Source organism: Cavia porcellus, unplaced genomic scaffold, assembly GCF_034190915.1.
Source record: "Cavia porcellus strain 051 isolate PalLab524CR breed Dunkin Hartley unplaced genomic scaffold, mCavPor4.1 scaffold_16, whole genome shotgun sequence".
NCBI classification, from domain to species: Eukaryota; Metazoa; Chordata; class Mammalia; order Rodentia; family Caviidae; genus Cavia; species Cavia porcellus.
The window spans coordinates 56,674,221-56,689,426 of NW_026947499.1; the positions used below are offsets into that span (position 1 = coordinate 56,674,221).

The 15,206-nt window shown below is 44.1% G+C and overlaps 2 protein-coding genes across 2 annotated transcripts; both read right to left on the reverse strand.

Annotated features, from left to right (window-relative positions):
* Positions 1-881: 881 nt before the first annotated feature.
* On the reverse strand, positions 882-3,759 carry Dctpp1 (dCTP pyrophosphatase 1). The gene is made up of 3 exons (XM_003478240.5): positions 3,574-3,759; positions 2,858-2,968; positions 882-1,365 (listed from the first exon to the last, which is right to left on the reverse strand). Exons 1-3 carry the CDS (start codon positions 3,675-3,677, stop codon positions 1,026-1,028), a joined length of 555 nt encoding a protein of 184 aa, XP_003478288.1. The 5' UTR covers positions 3,678-3,759; the 3' UTR covers positions 882-1,025.
* Positions 3,760-12,268: 8,509 nt separating this feature from the next.
* Positions 12,269-14,398, reverse strand: Sephs2 (selenophosphate synthetase 2). Its single transcript, NM_001257996.1, has one exon. It carries the CDS (start codon positions 14,317-14,319, stop codon positions 12,967-12,969), a length of 1,353 nt encoding a protein of 450 aa, NP_001244925.1. The 5' UTR covers positions 14,320-14,398; the 3' UTR covers positions 12,269-12,966.
* Positions 14,399-15,206: the final 808 nt, after the last annotated feature.

Sequence of the window (15,206 nt, forward strand, 5' to 3'; positions counted from 1 at the left end):
GGGGTACACATGAGGACACAGAGTGGGTGAGTGTAGGCAGCCCTGTTCTGTTGTGAAAAGTCAGAAGCAGTCTTCCTGCCTCATGGTCCCAAGTGCTGGGATTATAGGTGTGCTCCACCACAGTCCACCTTAACACTGTTTACTAGGAACCAAACTCCCAAGCTCACACTTGCCAGGCAGGTACTGTGCCACTGAACTATCTCCTCAGCCCTCAACACTTTTTAATTACAGTAAGAAATTGACCTAGGCAAGGGAGTGGTTGTTTTCTTTTTTACCAAGGGGCCCAAGAGGAGAGCAAGTCCTGTTCTGTTCTAAATCAGACCTGGCCTTGAGTTGTGACCCTGACTTTTTACTCCCAGGTCTCAAAGCTCTAATTTGAAAAGGCAAACTGACAGTAACATAATCATAGCAATTACTGGCAGGTACTACTGTAAACACTCTAATAACTTAATCCTTACCATTCCACCAGGTAGGTACTACTGTTTTCATTTTACAAGAAGATGAAAGTAAAGAAAATGAAGGCAATGAAATAATTTGATGACTATCTCATCTAGTTTATAAGTATCTGAACCCAGACAGTCTGAGTCTAGAAATCTGGAATTTGTTTCTTTTGGTTTTGTTTCTTTATTATCCAGACCTTCATGCATGCTGGGCAAGCCCTGTACTGCTGAAATATACCCCAGCCTCAGTCTGGACTCTTTGACAGCCTCTAATCTCCTTTACAGGTCCAGAAGGGTAAGAGATTTGGATGAGATCCATCGGGAATTTGCTAGGAACTGGCTCTCTCCCTGCAGGTAGGAGGTCCAATAGTGAAGTACAAGGATTCCTGTAAGCACCTCTTGCCACAATGCCTCCCTGGCCACCAAGGAAGAACCCAGGAGTTGCTGTCTGTAACTGTTTTATTGGGGGAAAAACTATCTTCTGGAGGCTCTCAGGCCTCCGTCATCAGGAAGTGGGGCCCGCAGGCCCATGACCAATTAGAAAAGGACTAGAACAAGTTCCACAGCAGAGCTGCCCTCTGGTCTTCAGCTGCCACGCGGAGCTGCAGGTGGTAGTCCCATGTTCTGGGTTGAGCCCTGGCTGGTGGCTTCACAGGCAAGGTCTGCAGGCCCTGAAGCCTGTTCTTCAGAGATGGTTCCCCAGGGCAATTCTGTGTACTTTCGAGCAGAGCCACGGGACAGATGGATGGGGTAATGCTGCCGGTTGGTGTCCATTTTGGAGAGCACTGCTTGGGGCAGATCCACATGGCAGCGGGCTGCTAATGCCACCAAGTAGATGAGTACATCACTAAGCTCCTCTTGAAGGGCTGCCCGTTCCTTCGGGGGCCATGCTTGGGGGCCGGGCTCTGCATCAGACTTCCACTGACTGGGAGAACAGAAGGCACAGAATTATGAGCTAGGACAGCAGGATTCACCTCTCTTAGGGAGCACTTCAGTCCTCACAGCAATGAATGCCACCTCCCAGGAAGTTCTTCCAAGCACAACCCATGCCATGTGGGCCTTAGGAAGAGGCCAGGCAAGGAAAAGACCTGACAGCTAGACCTCAATCTCTACCTGAGCTAAGCAGTGGCCAAGAGAACATGTCACCTGTTGACAAAGCTTTGTGGCCCATTTCTACTTATCTCCAGCCCCAGCCACTGCCACTGCAGCCTAAACCTCTGACCTAGACTGTGTGGACACCTCTCAGTTCGTGTCCCTGCTAACTCATCTTCCATTTGTCGTCACTGCTGTCACTCATTCTCTGCCGAAAGCTACTGTGACTTTCCTTGCCTTGCATATAGGCCAGCTATAACAGGGCCTTTGCACTTCCTGCTCCCTCTGCTTTGAATGTTTTTCCCCACTTACTTCTAGGGTCTTCCCCTGGCCAGCTGTTCCCTTGTTACTCTGTTCTCCAACCAGCCATCTGATCTTGCCAGATCTCACATCCTCAGGAAGCTTTCCTTTTGTTTTCTCTTTCTCATTCCTTTGTGTTATTTTCCTCATAAAATCTATTACAATTCCAGATCTTTTAAAATGTTTCCTTATTTCTCTTTCACCTGTCTTCTTTTACTGTAAACCACATATGCCCCGTCCAATGCCTTATTTCTTGATTCTAGAGGACTTAGCACACAGCTAATGTTAACTAACCTGTGGCTGTCCAGCCTGTCCTCACAGGCATCTCTGTGCCCTCCCTTCATCCCCATAGTTTCTGCTCTGGTCTAGGCCCTACCATCTATTGCACAGTCTACACCAGCCTCCTCCTCCTCAGGTCCCCTGTGCCCCCATCTGTCCAAACTCTATCTCTAGTCCCAATCTTGTCTTTCTGAGGTCATTTCCCATCCTTCTCCTCCACAGATATCTAGGTATCTATAATCTGTGATGTACAGGGTACTTGGAATACACTAGTGAACAAAACATACAAAATTCTTGGGAAACTAATGCTGAAGGAATGTTTGATTGTTCCTAAATTTAAGTTATGCTTTCTTGCCTCGGCTTTGGAACTGTAGTTCCCCGTCTGGACTGCTAAAACAGGTCTTCCCTAGAATAGCTTTTTAGCCCCAGGAACTGAGCTATAGCTAACTCTTTTTTTCTCTCTCACTTTATTTCTTTTTTTGGATTCAGTTTGTGTAGCCAGGCTGTGCTCAAACTTTTGATCTTCCTCCAGAATGCTGGGATTATAGATCACTCCTTCATTGACCTGGCTCTGCCTTGTCTTCATGTGCTCTACCATGAGACTGGATGTCTCATTAGAGGGCTAGAACCTGTGTGTCTCCTCAGCACCAAGCACACAGCAGGGCACTGAGGAGGGAAACTGAATCCAGCAATGTCTTAGGACCAAATAATGCTCCCCTCTCCCACAATACCTTTCCTCTACTCACAAGAGTTCTGCCAGCTCTCCCACTTCCCCCACCAAGGCCAGAAGGAGATTCCGTGGCTGGTGGAATTGTTCCCAGTCCCGTTCGGCAGCAAATTCTGCATGGAGGCGTCGGCTGGAATAGAAACAAACTGTGGAAGCCCAAATCAAGAGATGATGCAGGGCTCAGACAGGGCCCATGGTGATAAGGAAAGGGGGCGTGGAACCAAAGGATGCTGCAACTGAATCCTTGGGTGGCCTTAGGCAAATCACTTCTTTATTAGATCTGGCTTCCCTACCTGACTGTGAGCAGGCTCTGCAGACTAATGTCTAACATTATTCTTCCACCTCCTGCATGTCCAAGTCCTGCATATCCTGCACTAGTACTAAGAAGCCTTTCTTGACTTTCTCCAGCAAGAAATAATGTCTCCCACCCTGCAGTACTTTTTCAGTCCCGTTGTATCACATTCCTCTAAGGCAGAGGTGGTATTGGACTCGAGCATCTAACCCGGGCTGGGCTGAAGGGTGGTCCTAACATTGTTAGTGGGGCATCCCCCGACTTCCCCGTTTTCCATTGTGAGCTGTCGCGCCCATTGTGCTGATAAGGAGACCTGGAAGGTTCGCCAGGGTTAGTCAGGAGGGCCGGGACCAAGCACAAGGAGGGACCCTCCCCAACGAGACAGAAAAGGGTCCAAGCCTTTCTCCCCTACACACACCTCAGGCTGGACAAGAATTACTTACATGTCCTCGAGTGTGGGCTCTGGGCTGAACCTGAACGAGCCGGCAGCAGCTGTACAGTCCTTTCTCCTCGCGTCGCCACGCGTGTCCCCACAGTCGCCGGACATGCCGCCGAGCGAATTTCAGCTGCGCCGGCCGGCAACCCCGCGCTGCGCTCGGAGCCCGCCTCTGAAGCATCTGACCAATCACGGGCGTCCTCCATTGCCTCCGGGGGCGGGACCCGGGAAATCACCGCAAGGAAAGGAAAAACCAATCACCTAAGTGAATTTTGCTACACCCGCCCCTTACCCGAGCTGGACCAAACTGTGGAAGCTTCAAGCGTGGTTGTACGTCTTGCCCTTTGAGTTCTTCCTAGACCAAACTTCTTAAAGGGAGAGGTATCAATTTAACTCCCGAAAGAGACTGAAACGGTGAGGAAAACGCTGGCACATCTCTTCCCGTTTGGGCGGCAGATGACATCAAAGTGAAATGACTGGTGGAGAGGAGAGTCTGCCATAAGTCCTATAAGTAGAGTGCCCTGCGCCTAGAGCGGGCTGAGGGTGAGAGTGGGGAGGAGCGGTACTGGGGAGTGAACACAAGGCCTTCACATTGGGATACTGCCCCAGTCCTTTTTATATTTTATCTTGAGACAAGGTCTCGCCAAGTTACTCAGGCAGGACTCTTGCGATCATTTTACCCCAGCCTTATGCTAGATATTAAGTCTCTCAGGATTTAGGGACATTGAGAACCCACTGGACAACCCCCAGATTGTTTGGGAACGGTGGGAGAAAAGAATGGATCATGATCAAAGAGGACTAGGCCTCAAAACCCTGATCCCCACTTTAGCGTCCTAACCCAGCTGTTTCCTGTGGTTGGAAACTGTTGATCACAATGTTGTCCTGAAGAACCAAACCAGTACATCATCCTCCCAAGCTGCCATCCTCCGGAACTGTGAGATAGAACACTTGTAACCTATGTAACCTGTTACAGGCTGTTCTCCGCCTGCCCCTCTCTCCACCCCTATGGCTCACTCTCACAGCCCCAAAGCACACCTGGGAATCCCAGGCTTGCTTACCTTAGAGAATTCGTGAGTGGTGAATCATGAAGTGGTTGCTTTCATATCTAAGAACCACTGAATTACTGACCTGGGAAGAGCAGAGGTCTTTGTGAAACTCAAGAACAATTTTAGAATAATTTATCATTGTACCTCTAATTAGGGTAACTGTCCTTGTTCTGCAGGAGTTTAAAGAGCCTTGCAGTTTGGTGGAAGCAAAAGAATAAGAAAATGGAAGAGAGGATAGATATTTATATTTTTTATTTTTGGTACTGGAAGTCAAACTCAGGACCTTGTGCTTGCTAGGCAGGGTCTGTGCCACTGGGCTATATGCCATGCTCTTTGATTTTAGAAATTAAGATCCCAATATGGGACTAAGGGTATAGCTCAGGATAGAGCTGGCGCTTAATATGAAGGCTGTGGGTGGGAGCAGGTTGAGTTGCCAACATCAAAAATAAATCCCAAACTTATGGCACTTCTAGGCATAGTGTATATCCTTGGAGACATGAATATATAAATAAAAAGAGACACATACTACAAAATTCATCACAGTTTTGTTTGTAATAGAATTTGTACATCATGGGGTACTTATACAATGGATATTGTTAGTATTTAGAATTGAATGTAAGCCAGAGAAACAAGTTTGGACTGATTTATACAAGAAAAGGGAATGTGTTACTATATAAGGGTACAAAGAGTATCTTCAGTATACAGATGGATCTCAGGAGTGAACTGGATTAGGGCTGCTGATTTAAATATTTTTAAGTGCTTAGTCTTTACAATGAGGTAAGTAATATTATTAGGTCATCCTAATAATATTATTAGTAGCTCATTTCCACTTTACAGATAAGGAAACCAAGAAAATACCTTAACCGTAAAGCCGTTAAATCAAGTTTCAAATTCAGGCAGTTTGACTTCAGATTCTGATATTAGCACTTCTGCAATAATGCCTGAGATGGGGATGAATACTTTAGGTAAAATTAAATGTGATATGTATTTATACCAATTACCTGAGATAAATGTGTCATGTATCACATAGACTAGTAAAAGAAAATTAAATATTACTGTATTTAAAACACTGCCACATTCTGTGTTGTGTTTTGTAATTCCAACTACTTTGTAGACTAAGGAAGGAAAATCACAAGTTCAAGTCCAGCCTGGAAAATTTAGCAAGATCCTATCTCAAAACCAAACAAACACTGTATTTAAAATACTGTGAAAGGAGCTGGGCATGGTGGCACATGCCTGTAATCCCAGCTGCTGGGAGGGAGGCTACTGGGAGGCTGAGACAGGAGGACTGTTGCAAGTTTGAGATCAGCCTGGACTACAGAGTGAGTTCAAGGCCAGCCTGAACTGGATAGCGAGACCCTGTCTCAAAAAGATAAAAAACAACAACAACAACAAAAATCACAACTGTGAAAGAGCTGGTGATGTAACTCAATGGTAAAACTGCCTGCTTAGCTACACAAGGTTCTACATTCAATTTAGATTGCATGGTCCAGGAAAAAGCAGTAAGAACTCTTGGTTAGCCTACTTAATGTCCTTTTCCCCTTCTCCATCCTTTGTTTGTTTGTTTTTGTTTTGTTGTTTGAGACAAGATCTCCCTATGTAATTCAGCCTGGGCTTCAGCTCACCTCTAGGCCTCAGACTCACAGTGATCCTCCTTACAACCTTGTGCTTTGTATGCCACTGAGCTAAATCCCTGGCAAGAAACGAAAAGAAAAAAAAAAAAAAAGAACTGGGGTTAGAGCTCATTTGTGAAGGCCCTAGATTCAATCCCCAGTACCAAGGAATAAATAGTTGCGATTTTTATTACTTATCTTGGAAAAAGTATGTTTGCTTTTTAAAAATTTGTTTGTGATAAGGTTTGTCCCAGGTTGGCCTTGACTTCACTATGTAGCCCAGGTTAGCCTTAAACTCATGGCTATTCTCCTGCCTTAATCCTTCAATGCTGGGATTACAGGCATGTGCTACCACTTCAGACGCAGAAAGTAGTAGTTAAGATGAGTAAAGTCAAGGGGAGCTGGGCATGGGGGCACAGTACTGCTCATACAGAAGTGGGTTGGTAGGCTTCACTGCTTTTGAATTGGGAGATGGGAGGACAAGGTGCTGCTATAATTTAGAATATTTCTTCTTGGTAAAAATTTCAGGAGAACCCAAGATAGAGGCTTTTAGGAATCTCTAGCCAGCCTCACTGAGGCCAGGGAGCCCCAAGACCCTCAGAAGTCTCCCCCTAGTTTTCCAGCCTTACCCCTTTATACACATAGGGAAACCCAACCAGCTGCTCCCCAGCACCCCTTCTCTGTCTTTGTTGTGCCATTCCCTCCATCCCAAATGCCTGTCCCCTTCTCTGTGCCTCCTCTGGAAAGCCTTCCTAGGTTTCCTCCCAGAAGGAAATTATACAGTCTTTTAACTCTTCATCCACTCTAGTTCTTACCGTTTTTCACAATAATTCTCAGATGGTAGGTGTCCTTGTCCTAGACCTCCCCACTAGATCAGAGTCTCTTGGACAATAAAAAAGTATCAGGCATCTTTTTCCTCAGAGACCTAGCACTGGATGAATTAGATAAACATTAATATCTCATGGGATCCTCATTGTGACTTCCCCACCTTAGGTGGGTGTGACCACACCTATTGTACAGACAAAGAAACTGAGGCAGAGAGGCAAGGACATTTGTGCAAGATCACCCAAAAAGATGGAGGCTCAGAGCACTCTCCAAATGCACCTTAATAGACAGGAAGTCTTATTCGCTGGAGAGAGCCAGGAGGCAGCTCATATGTGCTAAGGTCACTTTGAGGTCATCTTCCTTTCTCTTTATTTTAGGCTAAACTGCACTGCCGTCAGTCTTTTTTCGTTTCCTCCTCTTCCTTTTCCTCCATCACCTTCTCTACTTACAATTCCCTATGATTCTAATGTCCAAGGCACTCACTACCTACCACTCCATTTTGTTGCCCCTCCCTCAAGGTATAGGTGTCTCCCTTGCTCTCAACCTTGAACCCTTCCTAGCATAGCTAAGAGGACCCAGGCCAGGGGAACATCCGATCATTTTCCTTCCCTTTCCTACTGCCCACCCCAGCCCAGGAAATGAACCAGGGATGGGGGCACTGAAATGTGCAGCCAGACCCAAAGCTCCAACATGTTCTACAAAACTTAGACTTTGTCCAGTGTTCACCACTAGGGGCCACCGAGAGCCAGAAAACTGTGGAAAAAAGGTACTAACCCCCGACGAGTCTACTTTACTCATTAATTTACTCACCAAGCATGCATTCATTCAAAAGTACATTCCAAGTACTAACCGTGAGTCAGGTATTGTTCTAGGTGCTAGGGATTTTGAACATCGCTCCATCTTGGAGTTCACATATCCAGGACAATGTTAAAGTTAATATGTTCTCAAGATTTATTGCAGATTAGGTTAAGAGCTATGAAGCAAATAAATAAGATAGTGAGTTGGAGAGGAGCTAGATGTCGGCTGGGAGGTCAGAAAGGCCTTTTTTGTTTTGCTGTGGGTGTTTTTTTAATCGGTACCGGGGATCAAACTCACAACCATGCACTTGGAAAGACAGGTGTTTATACCTGCTGAGCTAAATCCCCACCCCTTTGTTGTGGTTTTTGAGTCTCCCTATATAACCCAGGTGGGCCTTGGTTTCTTGATCCTCCTGTCTCAGCCTCCCAAGTAAAGGGATTATAGATGCGTGTTGCCACATCTATTGAGAGGGCCTTTTTGAAGAGGTTTTATTTGAGCTGAGACAGGACTGAGAATAAACCAGCTAGTTAGTCTGGGATGAGTTTCTAGACAGAGGAACTGCAAGTATAAGGGATAACTGGAAGCCCTACGGGAATCCTTTGGGGCTAGAGTTTAGTCAGGTAGAAAGAGTACCATGCGGCAAAGGTGAAAATCTGTACTAGTGGTGGGAACAGTCAGGGATTTTGTAGAAAGCTATGTAAGAGTTTTAAGCAGGAGGAAAGCTTATTACATTTATTTACCTTTTTTGTTATTCATGGTAAGTAGCATTTATATTAGTATTATATGAATATTCATTGTTGAATGCTAGAGTTTGATTACATTTTGCATGTTCTACAGGTAGCTTTTGGTTGAGTTGCTTCATTTCTTGTTATTGTTTTCATTTGCTAGGTTTCTGTATGATTGTCACTAATTCTTTTTATACTATTATTCTTCACATTTTTGGTAGTTAATTTCTTTTTCAAATCCATTTTACTTCAAAGGGGAAAAAAGAAAAACGTAAAATCAAGTTTCAAAACATATCAATCAAGGGATAGTGAGTTTTTTGAGACAGGTTCTCACTAAGTTGTCCAGTTTGGCCTTGAGATTTTGATTCTCTTGCCTCAGCCTGCTAAGGGCTGGGATTATAAGCATGCACCACCATGCCCAGCATTTTTCACACAATTGAATGCACCAAGTACTCTATCTACTCCACTGCTTCTTTCCTGGAAAGCTTCAAGATCCAGTATGTGCTGGTTGTACTCGGAGCCTGCCATATAATTACCTTTGCCTCATCTGTCTCCTAGGCTAGGTCCTATTATCTGGGTCTCAGGTTTATCTCTTTCCCTGTTTGGTTCTCATTTTGGAGAACATATTTTTGTGGTGGGGAGAACATTTTATACTAATTTTTGTTTGTTTTGTTGTGCCTGCTAGAGATCCAACCTAGGGCCTCAAGCATGCTAGGCAAGCACGTGGCCCCCAGCTACATCCCCAGCCCTTCTTCCAGTAGTTTCCTGAGAAAGTACGTGGGATGAAAGCATTTCAATATCTTGTATGTCTAAAGATATTTTTATTCTACTTGTTTGAAAAATGTGGTTTGCCATATGCTTTGACAATCATTTGTGCCAGAAATAGTGAAGGCATTATTTCATTGTTTTTGCTTTCAGTTTGAGAGAAATCTGATATCACTTTGATCCCCAAACCTTAGTATATTATAATGCCAATTAGAAGCATGGATGCTGGAGTCTGTCTGTGTGATCTTGGATTTAAAAAAAAAATATATATATATATATACATATATATATACACATATGTCATATATATCAAATATTATATGTTGTAATGAAGATTAAACCTAGGACCTTCATACTGAGTTACATTTCCAGCTTTAAAAAAAATTTGAGGAATATAGTTACCTGACAAGTACAAGGTTCTGAGTTCAATTCCTGACAATAATAAAAATAAACAAAATAAAATTTCAAGCAAGATATCACTCAATTACCCAGATCAAGTTCAAACCTGAGATCCTTCAGTCTCAAGTCTCCTGACTCATGTGCCACTGTGTCCAGATGACCTTTGACAAATTTCTTAAATCTCCCTGAACCTCAGCTTCCTCATTTGTACAATGGGCTTGTTGGAAGATTGAGTTAACACATATAAAGCACTTAGTACATGGCATAGAGTATATGCTATGTAAACATCCACTATTGCTGTTATTAGGGTTTCTTAATCCCTGACATCTTGAAATTTAATAAAATTAGACATAATTTTCTATGCTGAAAATTCAAGAGGTATGTGACTTGTAACTATTGTCTTAGAGAATCTGTATTTTTTGATTATTTTTTCCTCCACTTGCTTCTGTGTGTATACCAAGCATACCACTGAGTTTTATCTCCAGCTCCTTCTACTTGCTTTAATGCCTGGCCTCTGGCTCACTTGGTTTTCATACATTATCTTTTACAGTGTATATCTTTGTTTCCTTATTCTCTCTTCTGAAAAATGTCTTTATCATCCTAGTAAACATTTTAGTTTCTATATTCTAACCGTATTGTTCTCTAATTAGCATTTTGTGGAAACTTCTTTCCTCTTCTACTTTCTGTACTGTCTCTTCTCTAAATGTCTTTTTGCTTTGACTTTTTTAAGTTGAAAGCTCACTGCAAATGTTGGGTGACCCTTGATTGCTCATGTTTAAGAATGAAGCATAAAATGCTTAACGTAAACTGGGCACTGTGGTGCATACCATCATCCCAGCATTCTGGAGATGGAGGCAGGAGGACTGCAAGTTGAGGTTTCACCTTGGCAACTGACCCTGTTGCATAATGTAAATAAAGAAGTAAAAAGGGCTGGGATGAAGCTTCATGGTAAAGTGCCCTGGGTTTAACCTTCAGTACCAAAAAACAAAAACTTTTAAAGTGCTAAGTGACTTCTCAACTGGGAGGTGTCACAGTAGTGATTTGCACTGGCAGTACCCCAAACAATGTTTATATTTATGTATTTTTGTTTCTGGGAATGAATGTTCATTTTCTTTAGTGTTAACTAATACTTCACCTTGCTAGGCGGGGTGTTTGTATAAACATTTTTCTGGAAATAGAAGATATTACTGGAAATTGAAGCCCCAGCCAGAATTTTTAATCATTTTTTTTTCTCAGCACTGGAAACCGAACCCAGGGCCAAACTGTAACTCTAAACCTTTTTAAAAATTTTGATCCAGGAATGGTGGTCCATACCTATAATCTCACCACTCAAGAGGACCACTGAGTTTAACAGCAACTTGAACATTTTTTTTAAAGTTTTTTTTTTGTCTTTTGAGACAAGCTCTTACTAAATTGTTAAATTGTTTAGGCTAGGTTCAGACCTATGGTCAGCCTGCTTCAAACTCCCTAAATGCTGGGATGATAGCAATGTGCTGTGCCTGGCTTCTAGCCAGGATTTTTAGCAACAGAGAAGAGTCCAGGACAGTCTGTTCTCCCTGTTTATGTTCAGTTAGACTCCCTGTCCTTTGCTGTTATATAGTGTTCCTGATTGTCCTGCCTGTTCTGAGTTCTTTTCCATCATGTGTGAGGGAAAGTATAAACCTACACCTAGATACTAAATATCCCTTGGTCCAGTATCAGAGAAAAGTCTTCTCCACTTTGCCAGACTCTAAATATATCAACAGTTTATTATAAGAAGTCCATAAAAGAAGCCAGGCCTGGTGGTGCACACTTGCAATCCTAGTGCTTTGGAAGGCTGAGGCAGAAGACTGCAAATCTGAGGACAGCTTGAGCAAATTTGTGAAAGCTTGTCTCAAAAAAACAAAACAAAAAAACTGGGAAGGGCTACAGGTATAGTTCAATGGTAGCACGCTTGCCTATTATGCATAAGGCCCTTGGTTCTATTGCCAACCCCATAAAACAGCACAAAAGGCTGTGATGTAATATAGTATCACGAAGTTTAGTCTCCAGGACAGATGGTGGGGGCAGAGTGAAGACTGTAATTAAGTCAACATTTCAAAGACCCAAACAGACCACTATGTTCTCTCTCTTGTACAGTGGCCTACCACCAAACTGTAGGATGTACTTCTTTTTCTTTTCCTATTTTTTACTTGGCCCAAACTTGCTCTGCAGAGGCTTTTTTTTTTTTTTTTTTTGTACAAGGGATCAAATTGAAGACCTCACACTTGCCAGGCAGGAGCTAAATCCCTAGCTCTTGCAGGGGCTGTTTTTTCTCCTACCTCTAATACAACTTTGTTACTGTTGAAAAAAAAAAAAGCGGCCAGTCATGGTGGCACTTGCTTGTAATTCCTGCACTCAGGAAGCTGAGGCAGGAGGACTACTATGAGTTAAGAGACCAGCCTTGGCTATAAAGTGAGTTCAAGGCCAGCCTGAACTGGACAGTGAGATCCTTTCTCAAAAAGAAAAAAAAAAAAAAAAAAAGGAATCAAACATTAGCCATAAAAGCTTTCCAATAGTCTTTTATTTAACTAGAAATCACTCTTTAATTAAATCAGCAGGAATCTTTCAACACATTTTAATAACCACCAAGGCCTGGGCTCTGGGGCTTGTTCCACCTCTCCCAATCCTTAATGGAATTTACAAGGAGAGACATCATTAACAGAGACCAAGTCAGATGGCTGCAGGTCCTCTTTTCCCAGTCATTGGACAAGCTGCTCAATTCTTGTCCAGAGCAGGAAAGGGCCAATTCCTCAGAAAAACCTAAACCAGAATTTGGCATTACATAGTAAGATCTCTCTTAACAATTCAAATTTATAAACAGTATTGGTCCAAACTTATTTGCTTCTAATTATTTTTCAATTTACTTCTTATGCAATTTTAATCTCACTCCCTGTGCAGATATTAATCAATCCAGTGCAAAGGAAAATTCCTCAAACTGGAATAGCCTCATCTTGCTTTGGAAATAGGAAAGATTTTCCTGTTTCTCATTCACCCAAAAGATGAACACATGTCCTCTCAAGTTCAAAATGTTACTTCTGGCCTTGTACATACAGGCAGCTTTGGATGGGCTCATTTAAATCCTTTAGAAAGAGTAGCTGAACTACTATGCAGGCAGCCTTCTTAGTAAACTGCTTAAAATCAACTCTTGAGAATTGTCCAAAATTGTGCACAAAGGTGCCAAGTTCCCCACAACTGCTGCTGTTCCAGTTCACAAGCTATGCTCACAAGAGGCGTTGGAATTATCAGGAGCAAGAGCAGGAGCTGCGGCCCCACGAGGTAGGACCTCTATAACTCGAGGCTTGTCAATGATACGGGCTGTTCGGTTTCCCTTTTCCACAATGCCGACAATCCAAGCTTGGTGACCCTCACCGTACTTGGAAGATTTGATTTCAGAACAAAAGCGGGCAGCCTGTTCTCTTGGCAGACAAATCAGTAATCCCCCAGAGGTTTCAGCTGAGGTTCCTTGAAGGAGTCCAAACCGCCCACTGGCCTTGCTGATAGCAGCCATCTTGGCAATGATTGGCAGATTATGAATGACAAATGACACCTCATTTCTTTGTTGTCTTGCAAGGTTTTGAGAATGTCCTAAAATGCCAAAGCCCGTGATATCTGTAGCCGCATGAGCATTGAATGTGTGCATCAACCCAGCAGCAGTTCTGTTTAGTGTAGCCATGTTGAACATAGCCTCCTGATAGGCCAGCTCCACTTCTTCTCTGGAGACCACCATGTTTATTTTATCCCACCTCTCAGGATTATCCAGCCACTGGTGGGCATTGACCGCAACCTGAGTCCCTAAGGGTTTGGTTAACACAAGTACATCTCCTACAACCGCACTGTCAGGCATTATGAATTCATTTGGCTGACATACCACAGTGGCAACTCCACCGATGATAATCCAAGGGTTCACCACAGTTTGTCCACCAGTGACTGCAGTTCCTCCCTCCTCAGCAGCATCCCGGAAGCCTTTGATCATGAGTGGCGTTACCTTTTCTCGCTCCTCCTCATTCATATTCTGGCTGACACTGAGTAACATTAACATGTTGTCACATTCAGTGATGCCCATGGCGTAGAGGTCACTTAGCACGTTGGCACAAGCTATGCGCCCCATCATGTAGGGATCTTCCACCAAGGGGTAGAAGAAGTCGGTGGTCTGCACCAGCGAAAGGCCCCCATGTCTCAGGGGGATGACGCAGGAGTCCATCCCAATGCTCAGGGTTGGGGAGGCCCGGCCGGGGCCCGCCCCGGGGGGCAGGCCAGTTTCCTGGGCCGCCTCTTCTTGGCTTCCGACCAGGCTGGAGCCCAGTCGGGGCCGCACGTGCGGCCCCGTCAGTCCCGCCAGGAGTTTGAGCAGCGTCTCCTGGGGGACTTTGCAACCTCAGCCTTTCATGCCGGAGAAGCCCGTCAGCCGCCAGCTCGGGCTGAGACCCAACACCTGGGGCTCGAAAGGCCGGTAGCCCGCAAAGCTCCGGCCCAGAGTCAAGCCCGGCGGGCCTGCGGAGCCTTCCGCTGCCACCATTGCCGCCATAGCCTCTCCGCTGGCGCCCGCAGCGGCTTCCGCCATCGTGCGGGCCCGGCGGGGAGAGTACAGGAGGAGAGCAGGGGTCCTTTGATTTTCTACTCAAGTTAATCTGAAGTAACAGCCAGATATTACCCGAAGAGAGCCTCCACGACACGCTGAGGACCACTGAACACCTGCCTCAAACCGCCTTCTCTGCCTCTGCGCTAGAAGCTACCAACCTCCCTTATTTATTCACGTGGTGATTGACGGCCCCACTACCCAATGATGATTCCGCCTGCGGGAGGCGGGCTTCCTTTACTCCAAAGGACCTATCACAAACCAGCCACCAATTTGCAAACCGGGTTCCAGCCAGGTTGCAGGATTTGCTATGCGGTAGTTGACTCACCTTGCAACTTCTTTGAAGAGGCTGGTGCAACTGTTCCCCTGTTGAGTCCTTTTACCGAAATCCAGACTCTTACAGCTAAAAATGACGAGTCACTTGGCAAACTTCGTGAAGGCGAAATAGCCCTAGGGTCACTTGACAGTGAAGAAGATAATTCCAAGGCAGGAAATAACTTAAAGGAAATATCAAGGGGAAAAAACCCGAGAAATTAAATTACTATCATTAAGCGAGCAAGTTCGCATTGAAATGTTAACGTGAGTTTCAATGAAATTTAGGACACAAATTTCTAGAGAGGATTCCTTATTTATTGCTGTGCTGCTTGTAATCTCAACATACTGGAAACGATTTAAATACTAATCAGCTATGGTAGTTATGATACTTTTACATAGCAAACTGTCATAACTGCAAGACAAAATATTTATGTAATTGAATAAATAATAGATATACTTCTAATAGGCACAGTCAGTACTTTTTATATATATTAACTTAATTTTTACATAAATATTTTATGAGTTCTAGTTTTTCCCTCATTTTACAGATAAGGATT